This window comes from Lissotriton vulgaris, chromosome 6 (genome assembly GCF_964263255.1).
Source record: "Lissotriton vulgaris chromosome 6, aLisVul1.2, whole genome shotgun sequence".
Classification (NCBI taxonomy): domain Eukaryota; kingdom Metazoa; phylum Chordata; class Amphibia; order Caudata; family Salamandridae; genus Lissotriton; species Lissotriton vulgaris.
The window spans coordinates 19,967,084-19,988,205 of NC_141694.1; the positions used below are offsets into that span (position 1 = coordinate 19,967,084).

General features: G+C 39.6%; 1 protein-coding gene across 1 annotated transcript in view; it reads left to right on the forward strand.

The window, feature by feature from the left end:
- Positions 1-21,122, forward strand: part of LOC147706713 (solute carrier family 22 member 7-like) — a 302,246-nt gene that overhangs the window by 257,862 nt on the left and 23,262 nt on the right. Inside the window, exon 8 of the mRNA XM_086925117.1 lies at positions 18,257-18,365. Coding sequence (XP_086781243.1) covers positions 18,257-18,365 — 109 coding nt within the window. The remainder of the gene's footprint in view (positions 1-18,256; positions 18,366-21,122) is intronic.

Consider the following 21,122-nt stretch of genomic DNA (forward strand, 5'->3'; position numbering starts at 1 on the left):
GGTAGAGATTTTTCAAAAGAATGCAATTTAGCCTGTAGTTTCTCTATGAGAAGAATAGTCAATACCTGGTGTTCAATTTTATCAATAGCTTCAATTCCCACTATGTGTTGTTTTTCTAGTTTCAAAAGTTCTTGATTAAATGTAGAACACTCTTGCAGTGTAGCATTAGGCAAACTACAGACTTATTTTCTCTAAGCTGATTGTGCATTACATAAACTGCTGTGTTACCAGTTGTAAACAAGTTCCTTGGCAATCGACTTTCTAAAGCTTGTTTGCCAGGTTTCAGCAAGTCATCAATTCTTATATCTTGAAGAATATGTCCATAATCTTCATCACTTGCTTGTCACATATTCTTAACTAGTTCTTTATATTCAAAATGTAACCAAATGTTCACATTTCCAATGCTTCCCAATGATTTCTTAGTGTCTTCATACACAAGTGTTTTAAAAGCAGGTTGTCCTTTTACAGGAACTAGTTGTAGTAGATCTTAAATTATATATTTTCCTCCAAACAAAACATAATAATCTGTTTTTAAAATCGGATGCATTCTCAAGTATAAAAAGGTAAGCATTAAGTTTGAGGCCATGATCACCTCATTAATAATTAAAAGTTTCATTTTTTTCAGTACTCTTGACACTTCATAACAAGCGTTTCCAGATAGCTTCTGATATTCAAATTTCTTATCATGTTCAACTGGTAGCATAAGTCATCTATGTAAAGTAATCCCTTTAATGTTGTGTGCTGCTAATCCAGTTGGAGCTGTTACAACACAAGATAAATGTGATTCTGTAGTTTTGTGTAGATAACTGGTCAAAACTTTAAGTAAGAAATGTTTTCCTGTTCCAGCTTGACCACTGATGTACATTAGAACAGGTTTAAATGATGAACATTGGCATTATTTATTTCATGCAGCAAACCATATTGTATTTGTTGTGTCGCTTATAGAAAATATTTATTTTTGTTCCAAATTTAGTGGTTCTTCTAACTTTTCCAATTTAATAATTTCTTGTTGTACTTGTTGCATTGCAGTTTCTACCTTATTCATGGCTATTGCGGTTTCATTTTCAATAATTGGTTGTCCCAGTGGATCATGACTCAGTGGACCTGAACTTTAACTATCTTAAGAAATTTCTCTAGCTATTTCAGCTGCAATAGTAGTTTCTTGTTCTATCTCATCATTTAACATTTGTAGATATGTAGGGAAAATTGTGCACTGAATACTATCTTAACTTGCAATAAAAGAATCTTCATAGCATTGGAAATCTCCAAGTAATTCAGTTTCATTACTCCAAGGCTTGAACAGTTGCAGAGGTGCTAAATAGAAATAATTCCTTCTTATCTGGACATTTGCAACTCAGTTTTCTGTGGTTAATAAGATTTCCTTTGGTATGTTTTACTAAACATCAATCACATCCAATTACTGCATATTTTTCTTGTTTGATATTTTCTGTAACTTTTCTTTCAAAGCTGTAATGTCGAAGTATTTCATACAGAGATAGGTTTTTGGGTTGTGGACTCCTTTTGGGATAGTATGTATTCAAAATAGTAATTTTAACAATATCTGTACTCTCTGGTTCATTCTGCGGTAAGTATTCAATTTCTTGTAAAGATTTCAATACTCTATTTCGTGTGGAGGCAAGACCTAAACTTACCGAAATTATTCCTCTTGACTTTGAATATAAACTGGTAGAGCTTAAGTGATCTGTACGGTCATAGGATCCAATTTCTCGATGGGAAAGCGTTTTCAAAGTAAAGCTGTGCAATTTCTTGCTAAGACTTTTCTCTTGTGAACTTTCTTCCCATATATATTTCGTCTCTGTCTTTTCAAATTTAGTTGTATATGATGTAACAGCAATTGAATTATCTGCAACATATGACATATCCATGTTTGCATTCCACATTTTCAAAATAACTGGATTGTAGTCATCAATATACTTTGAATCTTCAGTTCTATTTAAGTTATATGTATTTTTGGGAGAATCCCGAATTACTGTATGCCATACTGCTGTCCAAAAACTATTTACTCTTCCTTTAGAAATTATTGGATGTGGGAATCCAAAATAACATTTTATATAAAAATGTCCCATTACACTTGTCTTTTCGTTGTATTTCCCACCTCGATGACTTTGAACCCAAAAAGCTTGCTGTCTCAAGCTCTCTTCTCCTCCTTGTTTTGGAGTGGTACATGTAACATACTGTTCGGTGAAAGACAAAACAGTTTCATCAGTATCAGTTCCAAATTTTGGAGCTTTCTTTATTCATAGTAGCATGTGTATATGAAGAGCACCTCTGGTTTGGTACTCTTTTTGCCAAAAGAAATCAGTAACTTCCCCAAGAGGAGGAATATTTTTATTGCAGATAAATGACATCATACTTTGAAACCTATGGTTAAAATACCTCAGACATTTACAGGATCCAAGGAGCAGAGTTCCCCAGGTGTCTTCAATTCAATAATTTTAATATTTGAATTTTCTTCACGTAGAAATTCAAGTAAATCGTCCTATGCATATTCAGCACAGCTAAATGTAACAAACCATGTAGGGGTACCTATGTTTCTTAACATACGTTTAAGTTCACTGTGACGTCAAAACCAGTATTCATTGGTACCAGGTTGACATGCCATCAAATCAATTAACTGAGATTCTAAATTTTTATCTCTTTGTTGAACTTTGTCCATGAATATATTTGATGCCACTAGCAAAAGGCACAGACAAATGCATGCAAGTTTTCAGGAATATGGTGAGACTTACAACAGTGACATGCGAAGGGTTGCTGCTTTATATTTGGCTAGGCCCAACACTCTGAGTAGTCGCTGAATACTGAAGCTGGAAGAGAAAAGTGAGGTTTAAGATATGCTTGCAGTGGGATTAGTGATTAGGCTCCTTTGTATGATTCTATGGAAAGGTGCACTTGAAGTATGCTGTATACATTTAGGTGCCTGCTCGAAATGGAAAGTGCAGTCTTTTAAGTTGAAATTTCTGCATGATTTTGTGACTAAGGTATGTCTCTAATTGTACATGTATTTTCACATGTGTTATGCAGCGGAAAATGCTAGACCTATAAAAAGCAGGTATACATCTATTTGTATATTTCTTTTATGTATGATGCCACTAGCAAAAGGCACAGACACATGCCTGCATGCTTTCAGGAACATGGTGCGACTCACAACAGAGACATGCTAAGGGTTGCTGATTTATATTTGGCTAGGCCCAACACTCTGAATAGTCACTGAATAGTAAAGCTGCAAGATAAATGTGAGGTTTAAGACATGCTGGCAGAGGGATTAGTGGTTTGGCGACTTTTTTATACGAGTCTGGGGAAAGGTACACGTGAAGTACGCTGTAATAAAATGATGGTGTCTGCTTGAAATGAGAAGTGCAGTCTTTCAAGTTGAAAGTACTGCCTGCTGTTGTGATCGAGGTATGTCTCTACTTGTACATGTATTTTCACATGTGTTATGCATCTTAAAATGTTAGACCTATAAAACACAAGTACAGATGTATTTGTATGTTTTACTTATGTATGATGGCACTAGCAAAATGTACTGACTCTTGCCTGCATGCTTTCAGGAGTATGGTGAGACTTACAACAGAGAGATATGAAGGATTGCTGTATTGTATTTGGCTAGGCCCAGTACTCTGAGTTGTCGCTGAATAGTGAAGCTGCAAGAAAAAAGTAAGGTCTAAGACATGCTGGCAGAGGGATTAGTAATTAGGGTACTTCGGATGAGTCTGTGAATGGTACACTTGAACTATGTCTTATAAATGTTGGTGTCTGATTGAAATGAGAAGTGCAGTTTGTGTAGTTGAAAAGACAGCATGGACTTGTGACTGATTTATGTCTCTACTTGTGATTGTATTTTCACACTTGTTATGCACCTGAAGATGCTAGACCTATAAAACACAGATATATATATATATATATATATATATATATATACATATATATATATATATATATATATATATATATATTTGTATGTTTCTTTTAAATATGATGCAACTAGCAAGAGACACAGACACATCCATGTATGCTTTCAGAAATATGGTGACACTTACAACAGAGATATGCGATGTAGTGTAGTTCCTATTTCCCTTATAGGCTATGAGTATTGGAATATTATAGACTCTAGTTTTGACAGAGGACTAAGGTCAGTAGGCCTCTATCGAGTACATTAAACATAATTACTTTGTGTGCCAGCTAACTCAAAGGTCACTAGAAACTTCTCGAATAAACAAGAAGGGTGTTGTTTCTGACAACCGCATAAACATGACAACTTTGTTTCCCTTAGAATTGGAACGGTTCTCAGAATCGTGCAAACAATAGATAACAGTTTCGCTCAGTCAATCGTGCATGCTTCGTTTCTGCAGAGTTACACAGAAAGAATAGATGGGCATTTCAATAAAAGGATTTATTGAACAGTCTTATTTCTGGTGCAAGAGATATGAGCTGTTACGATCGTAAGACTGTATGCAAGATATAAAATGTACAGCGTGAGCAGTAAGAAGAAATAATACTGTAATAGCATTGTCTTTTAGCTATGACCTAATTTCATATACATACACAGAAGTAACACAGGCTAAAATGTGAATACTCATCTGGTGCTTCTGAATAGTTCTACCCCAGTGTACCTAACATAAGTGTAGTACGAGGTAAGAAGTAGGTGCTGTTTTCTATAGTATGGTAAGCTATAGTTTGTATGCCAAGAGTCCCTCTGGGTTCGAGCAGAGAGGAAAGCGTCTGGTAAGTGCGTCAGGCGGGGACTCAAATTCCTTCTGAACTTGCCGTGGCAAGCCATGCCATGCAAGTATGCAGCCGTGCTAAGCCACGCAAGTATGTAGCCGTGCCGAGCCGTGCAAGTATGCAGCCATGACTTGCCATGGCAAGTGAAGGTATATTTATACCTGGAAGGTACTTAGGTATGCTAGCATTTACATAAAGTTGGGCAGAGGAAGACGTCATTTATGAACCCTCAGGATATAGCGGTTCATGCATAATAAATGAGTTCTTGGAGAAATCAATAATCCAAGCAGGGATTGCCCCAATGGCTTAATGGCCTGGTTTCAAAGAACTCATTGTGACGTAGGATGGATGGATGTAGGTGAAATGGGAAGACTGCACTTCCCATTTCAAGCAGACACCTACATTTATACAGCGTACTTCAATTGTACCTTTACACAGACTCACTCAAAGTCGCCTAACCACTAATCCCTCTACAAGCATGTCTTAAACCTCACTTTTCCTTTGCAGCTTCACTATTCAGCAACTACGCAGAGTGTTGGGCTTAGTGAAATATAAAGCAGCAACCCTTTGCATGTCACTTTTGTAAGTCTCACCATATTCCTGAAAGCATGCACACATGTGTCTGTTGCTAGTGCCATCATACATAAGTGAAACATACAAATAGATCTACACTTGTGTTGTATAGGTCTAACATCTTCAGATGCATAACACGTCTGAAAATACATCTACAAGTAGAGACATACCTGAGTCCCAAGACCATGAAGTCCTTTAAACTTGACAGAGTACACTTCCCATATGAAGGAGACACTAAAAGATATATGGCTTACTTCCAGTATACCTTTCCATATATGAAGTACCCAAATCACTAAACCTTCTGCCAGCATGTCTTAAACCTCACTTTTCCTCTACACCTTCACTGTTCAATGACTACTCGATTGTCGAGTGACAACGATTTGCATGTCTCTGTTGTAAGTCTCATCATATTGCTGAAATCATGCAGGCATGTGTCTGTGCCTTTTGCTAGTGCCATCATACATTAATAAAACATACAAAAAGATCTATACTTGTGTTCTATAGGTCTAGCATCGTGAGATGCATAACATGTGAAAATACGTATACAAGTACAGACATACCTCAGACAGAAGACCATGCAGTGCTTTTAACTTGGAAGACTGAACTTCCCATTTCAAGCAGACACCCAAATTTATATGATGTACTTCAAGTGTACCTTTCCAAAGACTCATAGGATGTCGCCTAATCACTAATCCATCTACCAGCATGTCTTAAACTTCACTGTTCTCCTGCAGCTTCACTATTCAGCCACTACTCAGAGTGTTGATCCTAGCCAAAAATAAACAAGCAACACTTCTCGTATCTCTGTTATAAGTTCTGCCCCCCCTATCTGTACCATTGTGGGCCCCTTGGGCCCCATCCCCCATGCTTTGCCTCCTAGAGGGGACCGCGGGGGATCCCCAATGCCCCCACTGTCCCTGACAGCTTCCCACCTGTGAAAGCCCATATTGTTTTTGGACAAAGGGAGGTGCTGACATGCAGCTCCCTTTGCCCAAAAGCAATTCTGCTTTTGGGCAAAGTAGTTTTTCTGCTCTCGCTTCCATGAAGCTAAGCATAAGTTTGCTATAGCAGGGCAGGAGCAGTGCTGTGGGTGGTGCATGCCCCCTGGGTAATAGTAACAAAGCCCGGGGAGATGGCAGTCCCCAGGGCCGCGGGGGCCGCGGCATCCTATTTTGGCATTGCCCCCGGGACCTGGCCCACCCAGGGACTTAATTAAATGAAGCAAAGGAGTCTGCCCTTCATTTTTTAAAAAGAAATTCAGCAGAATTCACGCACTCTTTGCAACTCTCGCAAAAAAATATGTAAAACATTTTTGGAGGGGTCCTTGGGGTCCATATGGGACCCCTGAGCAGGCCTAGAGGTCAGGGTTTTTATACCCTGACCCATTTACTTGTTGTTGTATGTTTTTCCAAATGTTTTCTTGTGCCTCGGTTGAACCGAGTTACAAGATGGCTGCCAACATTCCCTGGTTTGAAGTGTTGCCAGCCAATCAGACTCAAGCTCGAGCTCAGGAAAGTTTGCGGACTCGCCGCGGTAACTAGCTATCAATATTTTTTAAAATATGAATTTCTCAGGAACTACTGAACGGATTCACATCATTTAATGAAAAGAGTGCTTTCTGGACCAAAATATACCTTTTTGGCAAATATGGTGTAATTCCGTTCAGCAGTTCGGGCTGTACCCTTGTCTAAAGTTTCCTATGGAATTACCATGCAGAAAACACGTTTTGGGCCCCCCCTTTTTTGTAGGCCCCCTCTTGACGAATCACCCCAAAACCTTTACCACAGGAGCTTACTCGTGTGCCCCATCAGTATTGAGAATGTCGCGAAGATTCGCCAAACGGTGCGAAAGATATTGGCAAAAGAAAAAACGCTTTTTGGACAGAAACAAGGTCCTAACTATAACTACCTACTGGCGACTATTCAAAATGATTGACACACCAGATACCGTTAGCAAGCTTATGCTGGCCTCAGACAGACATAGGTCCAATGGAAGATCCAAAGTGGTGGTAGGCATAAGCTGCACCTATAGGGATTACAATAGCAGCCCAATTCGGAATAATTAATTCCAAATACCTGCACAAGGATGCTATACCAGAGCAAAATGTTTGCACATCAAATGTGACTCCTCACCTATGTGTTTCTGATGTCAAACTCTGGAGGGAAATTTGTTGTACACATTTTGGAGTTGTAATTACCTAAAGGTGTTCTGGAGGATTGACGGAGGGCATATGCAATGAGGTCATGGACACATGAATTGCACTTGATCCCCGCACTTTACTATTAAATATCCTGGATTATCTTGGTCTCACAAGGTGCCAGAAGTTATTACTCAGCCTGGGCCTGAAAGTGGTCCAACAAGACATTGCCCATAATTGATTCTCTTCATTCCGCCAAGTATCATCAATTATTTTTCCCCCTCCTCCCAGCGCCTTGAGACCCTTGCGGGTGAGTAGCACGCTCTACAAATGTAATTGATTGATTGAAATGGAAACATGGTTGTGTTGATTGCAGTCAGTTGGAAGAGCCTGGAAATAAAGCAAGCGGATGCCTTTGCAAACATGTAAAAGTTAGGGGACTTTGGCCCAACATTGAGGTTTTGATAACCTTTCCTTCTCAAAGAATCTATGCAGAAGGCAACTCTGCGCGAAGCAGATCCTGTTATACATGACGGATCCTCAAGGTATATATTGTGCAGACACTGGAGACCTTTATTTGTCGACTTTATTGATTAGATTGATATTAATTATGATTGCTTTTAATGTACTATCCTAGGCGGCAATTATAGAAAACCTCCTTTTCTGTTCTGTATTCTTTTGCTATGTTCTTAAAATGATGAAAAATACATTTCTTAAAAACATCCAATCGTAGCATCCAGACATATGAATTTCTAAAGTTTTTAAGTGAAAAAGCTCCAAGAAAAGCACAGCATCTAAGGGTGTGATTTACAGCGAACAAGGCTCAAGTTGAGGGAGACCATGACATACAAAACACCAGGTAACAGTATTGGAATGATTCTAAAAGACTTTGCCTTTGTACTTACAGCCTGATAACAAGTTGTATTGTATGGACTAACAGTAAAATCTCATGTAATTGTATCATTATGTGTGGTGAATTTGTACCATAACTGTGCAGTTATGAGTAAAACCCCATGGAATGTTCAATTACCATACAGAACCAATTTTTATAGTTGTAACCCCAATAAGCATTTCTAAAATCATTTACCAACTGCTCTGAGTACTGGGGGTAGGAGAAGCAGGAGAGAGAAGGTTTTGTCCTGTAGGTAGCAGGACTCCAGGGTTCCTTGTCAAAAAGAAATGGGGAATAAAGCGTGTCTGCTGCTGCAGCCAAAGCCATATTTGATTACTCCAGCCTGTAGTTTCAAGCATGATTCTTTCTTTTTTTTTGGGGTGGGGAAGGGTGAGCCTTAGAGTTTATAGAGCGCATAGTAACCCGAAAGCATCCCAGCGCTAAAACCAAGACAGCAGCGTAAGTAGAGGGACCAGGGAGAAAAGGGAGGGATGGATCAGGGAAAGAGGTGCATTTTCAGCAGTTTTCTGAAGCGGGAGTGATTGGATTTCATCCTGAGTTTGAGAGGTAGGGCGTTCCATAGTTTAGCCGTGTTCACCGAGAATCTCTGGCCTCCTGTGCGAGCCTTTTTTACTCTGTGGACTGCAATAAGGTGTTTGTGATCCGAACGGAGGACCTTGTGACTTTGTAGGGCGTGATAAAGTTTTTGAGAATGGGGGGCCCTTGTTCTGTAGAAGTTTATGGGCCAGAGAGAGGGCCTTGAATTTAACCCTTTCTCTTATTGGGAGCCAGTGTAGGAGTTTGAGAGCTGGTTTGGCCGAGGATCTGGCCGGGGTGTTGGTGAGAAGCCGGGCAGCAGCGTTCTGAATTCTTTGTAGTTTGTTCAGGGTGGCTTCAGGTGCTCCCAGGTAGATGGCGTTGGAAAGAATCAGGCCTTGGATGAGCAGTTTCTGGGAGGTTTGTGGGAGGGGCAGAATTTTCCTGACTGATCTGAGAAGACCGAAGCAGATTCCAGCGTTTTTTTTAGCTTGGGTTTTGAAGGACAAGTCCCTCTCTATCCAGATTCCTAGGCTCTTGATCTCCTCTTTGGGAGCGGGGGGTTCTCCCAGGCAGGTGGGCCAGATGTTTGGGGGAAGGGCGAGCCCCTTCTGTCCGAGAAGCATGATTTCCGTTTTGGACACATTGAGTTTCAGAGCAGATTTATTCATCCACATAAAGATTTCAGAGAGACAGGTGTGGAGATTGGACGGTTCTTGGTTGGGATGGGATAGTGACACCACCAGTTGGGTATCGTCGGCGTAGCTAATGATCTTGACTCCAAACGGGGTGACCACTTCCTCCAGTGGGGACATGTAGACATTAAATAATGTAGGGCTAAGGGAAGAGCCATGCGGTACTCCGTACTGGAGGGGGATCGCTGAGGAGCGGGTGTTATTCTCCCAGACCTGGAAGGAGTGGTGATTTACGAATGACGAGAGCCATGCCAGAGCAGTACCTTCCACTCGGATATCTCTTAGTCATTGGATTAGTACCTGGTGGTTGACAGTGTCGAAGGCTGCACTGAGGTCCAGGAGGATCACTGCCACTGATCCTCCTGCATCCAGAATGCATCTGGTCTCCTCCACCACTGCCAAGAGGGCGGTATCCGTGCCTTGACCAGGACGGAATCCAGTCTGGGAGTTCCTGAGGAGATTGTTAGACTCCAGGAAATGTGAGAGTTTTTTATTCACTATTTTTTCAGTGATTTTACTGATTCCGGGGAAGAGGGAGATTGGCCTGTAGTTGGCCAGGTCCGACTGGTCTAGCAGAGGTTTTTTGAGAAGGGCCTTGACGACGGCGGCCTTCCAGCTGGGAGGGACAATTCCCTGGCACAGTGAGGAGTTGATGAGGTAAGCTATGGGGGGGCGACTATGGATGCCAATTTTTTGAGGATGCGCTTAGGCACCGGGTCGCTGGGAGAGCCGCTTTTGATTGTGGCGAGCGTATTCAGGACCTCTTCTACTGATACCGGACCGAAAGTGTCTAGGTAGATGTCAGGGTTTCCCGGCTGCGGGTTGGAGTCTAAAGCAGAATTGAGAAGACCGTTATCGTCTGCTCTGGGGTTGACTTAGGGTAGGGTGGCGAGAATCTTTTAGATTTTTTCGTCAAAGAATTTTGCCAATTTGTGGCATTTGTCCTCGGAGGTGTTAGGAGCTGGGGCGGGGGGGGGGGGTCAGGGACTTTGAGCAGTTCTTTCATGATGATAAAAGTTTCTCTGGCAGAGCAAGAGGACTTTTTTATTCTTTTGTCAAAGAATTGGCTTTTGATAATGCGTAGGGTGGATTTATAATTTTTCATGGAGGAGCAGAAGGCGTCTTTTCTGGATATGGATCCGTCCTTCCGCCAGGCGCGCTCTGCCCTTTTACACTCTTTACGTAGCAGTTTAAGCTCGGGGTGTACCAAGTGGCAGGGTTGACTCTTTTGGCTCGTTTCAGGATGCTTATTTTGGGGAGAAAAGAATTGAGTGATTGGGTGAGCCAGGAGTTGAATTGCGCATCTGCGGTGAATAGGTCTAGGGCTGGGGGGGATTCCGTGAGTCTGGAGGCCCATTCTACGGACGAGAGTTTGGACCAGCGTCTATCGGTGACCCGGATTTTGGGAAGTTGAGGTGTCTGGACATTGAGGTGCCAGTCAATGGGGACCAAGAAGTGGTCTGTCCACGGCAGTGGGAGGGGGGTAGTGGTTTTGAGGTCGTTGAGGTTAGTAAAGATGGGGTCAAGTAGATGGCCTTTGTCATGAGTGGCCTCTCTTGGAAACACTGGGTGTGGAATAATCTACCTGCTCTGAATCAGGTAGAGAAAATTCAGTGACTCAGATTCAGAATCATAGTGTTTTTCTGGAAGTAGATCTCCTGCTACTGGGCAAGGTTGAACACTGTAACCAAAAAAGTCCTCTTGAAGTTGGATGCACATTTGGCCAGGCCCCACTGAGGCTGATGGTTTTAGAGGGAAAGGTTCTTAGCGGGAAGATTCAAATTTTGTAGCTGCTGACATCGGCTCAGCAGTCAGATACTTCAAGCACCTTTTACCAGTCAAAGTTTCTACACTGGGATTTAGTCTCTGTTCTCAGAGCTCAAAATCCTCCAGTCAGACAAGTCAGAAAGTTGTATCCTGGCATGATACCCCAAAGCCAGATACGTTAGCTACAAGGGTCTGCTGCATCCTTTTGTGTGGCAAAAGTTTCTGAGGCCCTAAGACTTGGCTTTTTAATAAATAGGTATGGCTATACATACATATTAAAACATATGTTTATTACCCTTCTTGTTAGGTTTCTATTAGGTCTTGCTCTACTCTTGTGCCAGAAGTTCTCAGCGCCTAGACACATTCAGGTAATCGAGCGCTCTATAAATTGCAATTTCAATTAATTTAATTTCGTTTAGAAGGACCAACCTGATTGTGTTCCTCTAAATGAGTTTGGCTTGTCAGATTGCCTTGGTTGCTAGTGACTGCTGGTTAGTGGTTGGTGGCTACTGGTGATCACTTGTACCACTCTTCCTGAGGTTGAAACATTTCCATGTTTCTGGTTTATTCCTCTTGGTCACTTCTAAGGGTCCCAGGAACTCATAGACAACACTTAGAGGCTAGGGATCATTCAAGCAGAGGCCACCAGCAAAGCCAGTTGGGGTCCACCTGCCATTGCTCTACAGGTCCCTTCCAGGAAAGGCCTCTTGCAGCTTGTTTTATGCCAATCGGAAGGTGAACCAGCTGACCCTTGAAGTCCACTTCTCAATCCTTGGTAAAAGCAGAATCAGGTCATGCCCCTCAAGACTCCTTACTCGTTACAGACAGCAGACATGTTGCTCTTCAGATCTTCCACAGGTCCAGAGGTGGTCAGAAGTGCAAGTAGTGAGGTGACACATTTGTGCAGTCCACTAGCTAGTGGTTTGGGAGGACTCCTTGACAATTGAAAGAAAGATTCTTAGGACAAACTTTGCCCCTTTTAAAACAAATTATATTTGCCTCATAGTAAACTATCCAATAGTATACCCTTTCAAGAGAAAATCAAGATATAAGGAACCCTTCTCGCCGTGGAGAAGAATTGTGACCCACCAACTGTGGAAAGCATGAAAATAAGCTGCCTCCACCCAACTAACTACAGTTGATTGGTTCCGGTACCACCCTCCTTCCTGCTGTGAATTGAGTCAGGGGAGATTAGAGTATATTGTGGGATCATTCAAAAGGACCCACTTCTCCAGGTCTCACCTTACAAAAAACAATCAATGAACAAGACTCTTCCTGGTCCCTTTCAAGTTAATGTAGTTCTTGGGATCTACCTATTGGCTTTACCTGAGATAAGCTGATCACACTTCGGGAACAGTTTCACATCTACTCAAGGGAGGCAAAATTGGCAGGGGGGAATCCAGAGGAAGCTAATTTTAATTTGCCTCCTAAAACTTTAGGCACAAAAGTGCAACTTTTAAAAAGTCTTGTTTCCTGAATATTTGTCAAAAATCCAATTCAATACTTGAATTGGACATTTTGTATAAATATCAAAACAGTGATTGAATGAACTCTGGAATTTTTTCTAGGGCAATTATACAAAGTTAGAAATTTAATTGCACTTTAGCTTTACATATAGACAAGACCATAATACCTATATAGTGAAAACAGATGTTGGAGGCTAGACACTGCAGGGATATGTTAACCTTTAATTACTATGTGTTCCACTCTTAACTACTATGCAGCGTTCCTGGTGACCTGCGAGGCTTACTAAGGAGTGACTTATTAAGTACTTAAAAGTAAGGTTTTCTCCTGTCAAAATAGATTTATTTTGATACATTCAGCTGCAGGTTTCTAAGCTAGCTATGCCTGTCAGCCTGAAACAATGTTTTTCTGGTCAGCCAAGTGTATGGCAAAACACATGCTACAATTCACTGGTGACTATTCTGTCATGTAATAAGTCACCAGGAAGATGCACTGGGCACTGGATAGCAGTGCCCCAGAGTGCAGAATTCAAATACTAGCAGCATCAGTTAAAAATAGGGGTGACCACACTAAAAGAGACACTTTCCCATAAGCAAGTTACTGATTTTATTTTATTATTTATGCATAGTGAATAAAATTACACTTGACACCAACCTCTGGTTCAAAAAAGTATGGTCTAACTCTGAGAAGTTAAAAATCAAAAAAGATACACAAAATTGTAGTATGGATGTACAAAATGTTTTGTATATCAACAATGGAGGAGATTTAATTGAAGACAAGAAGAAAAAAATATTGCTTTAAGGATATGATGACAAATTTCCGTGAGCTATATTGTGAATAATATATGACTCTAAAGTTTTATTATGGCCTTCCTAGCGGACTCTACCGGCTATTAAAGGCCTGCTCCAGCATTAAGGGAGTAGGCCTTTGATGGCTGGTAGAGCCCACTAGGAGGGCTCTAAGGCTATTGGAACATTCCAATCCTAGAGGTCAGAATGCTCTATATAGTAAAAACAAAAGCCTCACTGTGCCACAGGGGGTTTAAATCCCATTGGGCTCAGAGAGGCCTTTGCTCACAGCACCAGCTGGAATGTTGCTCTCCTGGTTTTGACCAGCCAATAGAAGCCCGGAGCAGTCCATTGTCCTTACTGGAGCAATCAACATTCCAATGTTGTATTAGTATATATTTGTCTAATGTTCTTTTACCTTGCCTGTATAATAATTGGTCTATTCCTCCCACTGTGGGTTGCACCACCATATGTCAATAACACATATATTAATTGAATCAATGAAAAGTGTCCATCAGTAGTTGTTTGCTTTTTTAATCTTCTTTATTCAATTGTCATCGGGCAGCCAACGCGTTTCGTTCATAAGAACTTCGTCAGGGCTGTAAAAACATTTATATAGTAACATATACAAACATTAATCCTCCAATCCTTATATTCACAATAGTAAGACAGAGGCAGTTTACTTTGCACACAATTCTCTAATCCTCTAAAACACTGTTGCATATTTACAAACTATACAATAAATACATCAAAATATACTCACTGTCTGTACAGTGAGACTCTACTTTCTTGTGTATGTTCGATATTTGTCCACTTTAAGGCCATACTAGCATCCATATTCATTTGTCCTCATAATCACAGTTTCAGTTGCTGTTACAACTTTAAGCAATGCCACAAAATTTGGGGCATTGCTATTTGAAGGAACATTTTGTTGTATAGACCAATACAATCCAGATTATTCAGTTGGATCTCATCTTTCTTTGTCTATCCAAAACAACGAGTATCTTCTCATTAAATTGCTCAGAATAGTCCTTTTGAAAAAGAACCTCTGGTTAACTCCAGATTCCAGATTCTACAATATTTGCTTCTATTATTCCAAGTTATAGTTTGCATCTCTTACAAATATATTAGGCCTATTTCCAACAACATTTCATCCGATCATGTCTCTATTACCACATTTTCTATTATCAGTCCGACATTTATTGACATGTATGAATCAACTCTTGGTACTAAACTACTTATCAAAGTTTACATTTTTATATGTCGAATTTCATCCCCAACAGAATCAAGAGGGAACCAATGCTATCAGTTCTATTAGTTAAAAAAGCCATGTTACTGTTCCAGGGCAAATAATTTTTCATGTCTTCGAGCTATGTCAATTGTATGTATCTAGGAGCCACTACCCTAAAAAGAGTCCAAAGTACATGGTCTAAAATAGTGTAATTTCTGCAAGGCAGCATCTTGCCATGCTGACTGTGTCCAATAAGCACAGACTTCACATCTTGTCCATCTTTGTTCGATATCCAATTGTACGTAAACGGCTACTGTGCCTGTATAGTAAAAACAATAATATTTGTCTCCTGATCTGTAGAAACTACCAGATTCTGCAAGCAGTTGCCCCATGGGGGAGATGTACCCACCACCTGCCCATCATCAAAATCATACTTTAGGTCTTATCCAGATGTGATTTTTAAAGCGCCACCTTATTCCGGTATATTATATTCCTTGTCCATTGTAGCACACTAGCGCCTCCATTGTTAACAGTTATCTAAGCTTTCCCTTTCATTTACTAGCTCTGTGCCATACAAAATGGTCAGGGCCACATCGAAACTAAAGAGTGGGTCATTATCCCCATCCGTTATATATAAAAATTCTAGTCCCTTTACTTGAATTGTCAAATATAAAATCAAACTATTCTTTACTGCGTTTTGTTTGAGCCTATTACTTGTTCGTCAAGAAACTTTTCTCCACACAGAAGTAACTGGAACTAGCCCTCCTCCTAATCCAAAAACAACATGCTGCCACATTGACAACAGGTTAAACATTATTAACCAGAAAAAACAAACCTACGTTTGTTACTCGGCATCATGCGTTTTTACACGACCTTATTATTCAATATTAGAGTTTCAAATAGCGGTTTTCAGGCCTCATAAAAATCTAGAACCTGTTACGATAATACACCCAATTTGCACGCAAACTATAAAAAATACCCTCTCTCCACCGCTACAGATCGCAATTCAGGTCCGTCTCCAAGGCCCCCCATACTGAGATCATAAGTGCAACCCCGTACTCACCGGAAAGAGCAGCGTGCTGCTTCGGAAATGAAAAAATCTGTTCGAAAGTTCACGAGGGACGCCCAAAATGCGCCGCTTTTTATTTCCGCATGTAACATGCACCGTGTTTTCACGTAACGTGTGTCCCAAGGGAATGTCTCCAAATCACGGACCTGGCAGTAGCCTTATTGTGACCAGTAACAGAAAAGCAATAAAGCACTCGTCTTTTTGAAAGCTGGTTGTACTTTGGTCCTCTCAAGATTGCTATTAATATTAGCACCGGCGTTAAAATCAAAACCTATTTTAACCATGTAATAAATAGGATTTTCCTAAGTTCCTTGTTTGAATACGTATAGGTTTATTCTCCAAGTAATTCACCCACAAATATCGTGTGCTCTCAGCCCGAAGTCCTCCCAGCAACTGCAGTCACTGAGAGACCCACGAGCCCAGAACACACTCATGCATTCAAAGAAATACAATAACACGAGCCAGTAATAAACACGAGCTCACAAACTCCCATGAGATCAACTAACCAATACATCTACTACACTGGTTCCGATATCCAAAGAAAGCAATTTGCAAAATGCAAAAAATGTTAAATGTTACACGGGGACCCATATTTGAAAGTCCAAATCAATAAGAAATGTATATCTCTACTGGAAGGGTACACTTATTTTAATTAGTCATCTGTTCCTGCTTAATCCTGTCTGAAGTGGATTCCATTTACCATGCAGGGTTCATTATAACATGATAGACCCATATGTACAGTTTGATCTCAAAATCACAATTTAATAATACCTATTGTAATGTGCACGTTGTTCTTCTCATATTAACACAAACCATCCAGGTATACGTAACTCATTTTAAACCATTTTGAACTCCTCTCATGTGTTATGTACTATCAACAGAGGAAAAGATGTTCCTTTTAGCACAACGAGCACATCATTTCATAATGTTGCAGTATCCACGATTTCTTATACATTGGGAGCCACATCTTATTACACAGATAGTGCCCTAGGACAGCAAACATGATAGCACTCTATGCGTTATAACATGATTTGTTCCGTATTTGAAATAATCATACCATAATCATACCATAGTTTGTTGTACTATCTCTCTAGTGTTATACCAAATCCTCAATGGACTGAAAGTGGGGTACTACATATGTTATGGCATTTTGTTGTTGTTGGAAATAGGCCTAATATATTTGTAAGAGATGCAAACTATTACTTGGAATAATAGAAGCAAATATTGTAGAATCTGGAATCTGGAGTTAACCAGTGATTCTTTTTCAAAAGGACTATTGTGAGCAATTTAATGGGAAGATACTTGTTGTTTTGGATAGACAAAGAAAGATGAGATCCAACTGAATAATCTGGATTGTATTGGTCTATACAACAAAATGTTCTTTCAAATAACAATGATGGTAGGAATTTAGCTCCTTCCACAAATTTTGTGGCATTGCTAAATGTTGTAACTGCAACTGAAACTGTGATTATGAGGGAGGACAAATGAGAGTGGATGCTAGTATGGCCTTAAAGTGGACAAATATCGAACATACACAAGAAAGTAGAGCCTCACTGTACAGACAGTGAGTATATTTTGATGTATTTATTGTATAGTTTTTCAATATGCAACAGAGTGTTTTAGAGGATTAGAGAGTTGTGTGCAAAGTAAACTTGCCTCTGTCTTACTATTGTGAACATTAGGATTGGAGGATTAATGTTTGTATATAGTATTATATAAATGTTTTTAATTGTTTTTACAGCCCTGACAAAGTTCTTTTGAATGAAACGCGTTGGCTGCCCGATGAAAATTGAATAAAGAAGATTGAAAACGCAAACAACTACTAATGGACACTTTTCATCGATTCCATTAATATTTGTGTTATTGACATATGGTGGTGCAACCCACAGTGGGTGGATTTTTTTTTGTTTATTACTAAACGATTGCCTCTTGGGAACAACAGCGGCAGTGGCAGTGCACACCATAAGAGCTAACAGCTCACTATCCGATATATAATTGGGACGGGTTGGCCCATGGCCAATTGAGAGGTGCAGCACACACACTCCTTGGTGTGAAGAGTTGAGCTGTTCTAGTTTTGGGTTCTATAATAATTGGTCTATGTACACTATACTGCCTATGAAATACACTATATTCTATAAACTTAACTGAGACAGAAAATTATATCCTATAATTCAAGTTGTTAATCCATTAGACAAACTAGGAGTAGTTGGTGTCAATGGGCTGATCTATACTATTGTTTATTTCCTGAAATGAATAATAATTCTATTTATTGATACTGTGTGTAGGTTTGAATAAAATGAATAACAACATTTTATTACCTTTTCCTTCTCTTCTTTCTTACGTAACCCACCAATGTCCAGCTCTGGGCCCTCTGCGAACAACAATTGCGACTTTAGGGAAAGGTTTCTCCGGATGTGCCTTCATGGTCCTTTACCTGTACACCGCTGAGCTCTACCCCACCGTCCTCAGGTATGCCTAGGCAATGCATTCTGACATTTATGATTTATAATTTGGGGAACACCAACACCAAAACAATCTAATCGGTCTAAAAAGAAAACAAAAAGATTAACGTTATCCTCAATCTCCAGTAGTATTTTTATCTGGGTTGCATTGAGAATATGCATGTTGTGCTGGGTCTAGTTCATGATTTCCTCCATGAGTGAAGTTGACAAGGTTTCTGCTAATTACCCATATTATCATGCCATAATTCTTGCAAAGTAAGGGCAATATTTACAATATTCTGATGCATGGCAGAGCTGCAAGCCTTACTGCTATGCTTACGTGCATCAAAAGATACAAGTTACAGAGCATTCCGGTCCTTATCCTCCGGTGCTGGCACACAATGGGCTGTCATGCCCCAACGCAGGTGCCCTTGCGCCATGAAGCAAGGGAGTCTGCATTGTAGGGTTGATTGTTTAGAATGCAACACACATAGAAAAAGGAAAACAGTGGAGAAATAGAGGTATTACTCCTTGTTGTGCCTCCCTTACATCTCCCCTGGGGACGAATAGGAATCTGCTGCATTCCCAGTTTTACAAAACCTTGCAAATCTGGGAATTCACCAGGTTCCATGGATGTTGAATGGGAAAACCCATAGCAACACCCATGAAACGCCCCTTTCACGCAAAGTAATGCCTGAAAGGCGGCCATATTTACAAGGCTAATGGAAAGCCACGCAGGCCGCTAGTACATTAAAAAAAATGCACCGGCCGTGCACAGGGCTTGCAAGTAAGGCAATAAGTTCTAAATGAATATTCTACTCAGTTTCATTGTTGTGAACAAATTCAATAGTTGATTGGTTTGTCTTTCTTTTCTGAGTATGTTTTGAGTAAACTTACTTAAAAACTATTGAAATCAAACATTTCTGCAAAACATATTCTTTCTTCGCACTATAACATCAAAATCAAACCTAATGTGGCAATATACTGACTACCGAAATAAACAACATATGTAGAGATCCCATACTTAGGTTAAAACTATTTCCTTCTCCTAAATCCTTGAATTTGCCTCCTTCAACTGCTAAAATATGTCTTCTTTTATTTGTCTCCGAGTTTTATATAGCACAAACTTGACCCGAAGGTATCGGGAATCAGAGAGCTTTACACAAGCACCAGTTGCCCATAGGAATGAATGGGAAGGCCTTCCTTAATAGCAAAAAGCAATTTGCGATTCGCTATTAAGGAATATGTAGGAATCACACTTTTTTTGGCGAAACCTACATGCATAGGTAATTGCGACTGCCTAATAGTGATTCTTTAATAATTCCTATTAAGGATTCACAATTCCCTACTTTGAAGCATGTGCCCCATTGCCTCTTTCTCCTGCAAATGTACTATTGGTGATTATAAGATTTTAATATGTACATGATATTTGTCATAACATGGCCAGGTTTATTGAAATATTGTTATGGTTTTAATTAACTTAAACAATAAAGATTTATTCTTCTTCTAAGTACTGGGAATGGGATTATTAGAAAGAATCTTGTCATTTGATATTTTTATACTAAATACAGAAGACTGTGCACTAGATACTAAGATATGTGTGTGTCCTAGTTTTGCTAGAAATGATGAGCTCTATGTAAAACTTTCACCACAATATGAAGGATACAGGTAGTATGTACTTTAGCACCTTCAGATTGTGATATTTTTGAGCAAATATTGTTTTTGGACAACTGTTGCACAGAGTGTACACTGTTCTCAGTAGATATTTTGGATACTCTGTGGTAAGGTTTTCATTAAAGTTTCTCTGCCTGCAACAGTTTGACACAAACTCTTGCCACAGCGAGAAAAATAATGTTTACAGTGCCCACTTTTCAGCTGATATCAACAGAATTTCTTAATATACACTCAGTGAGTGCCACAGGTATAATCCAGGGTAAAGCTGTATGTACAGGCTACATTTTTTTAACTGCCATTCAGTATTTTGTTTTTCTCTCAATAATTGTATAGAGATTTAAGATTGCAGGAATTAAGGTTTCCCATATATGTGTGGTTGATTCTTAATGTGATCTATCCTAATTGTAAAGTGTATGCTATAGGCTTAGTGTTACATATAATGCTTGCTTTTAACACCTAAGAGAGTTGTATCTGTGGTTGCAGTAGATATGACTGATATTTAGGAGTTACTGTCAGGCCCCTAATATCATAGTAATTTAAAGAGCAGTATGCAGAAAAAATAAGTTTGAATGATGTCATCAGTGATTTCATCAATGATGTCATTTGAGATGTCATCATTGATGGTATAAAGGATGTCATAGAACATGCCATGAGTGATGTCATATGTGATGTCATACGTATTGCATGGTCGGGGGAGCAAGTTATAGTTAGCAATGCTAACTATAACTGCTGAATTTATGTTTTTTTAGTTCAAAATGCTAATGATGTAACTGACGAATTCACCTAATTATAATGTTACTTGATGCTTTTTTTCAGTGAATTTCTAATTCTTTTTAAAACAATAAAATTATTTTTACCACACCTAATTATAGCGTTACTTTAACCTTTGTTTCTTTTAATGAATTTCTAGTTTTAAAAAAAAGTTTTTTAAAAGACACAAAAGTGTATATAAGGTAGAATAACTGAATAATGCATCATGTGCGGACATTATTCTGAAAGGCAATTGCTTTCGTATTGCAGCTTAGCAGGAAAGAGTGCAAACTTTGCAAAATGTTTCTAAAAAAATATGTTTGAGTATAAAACAGAGTAATGCAACATTTGTGTTGAGATT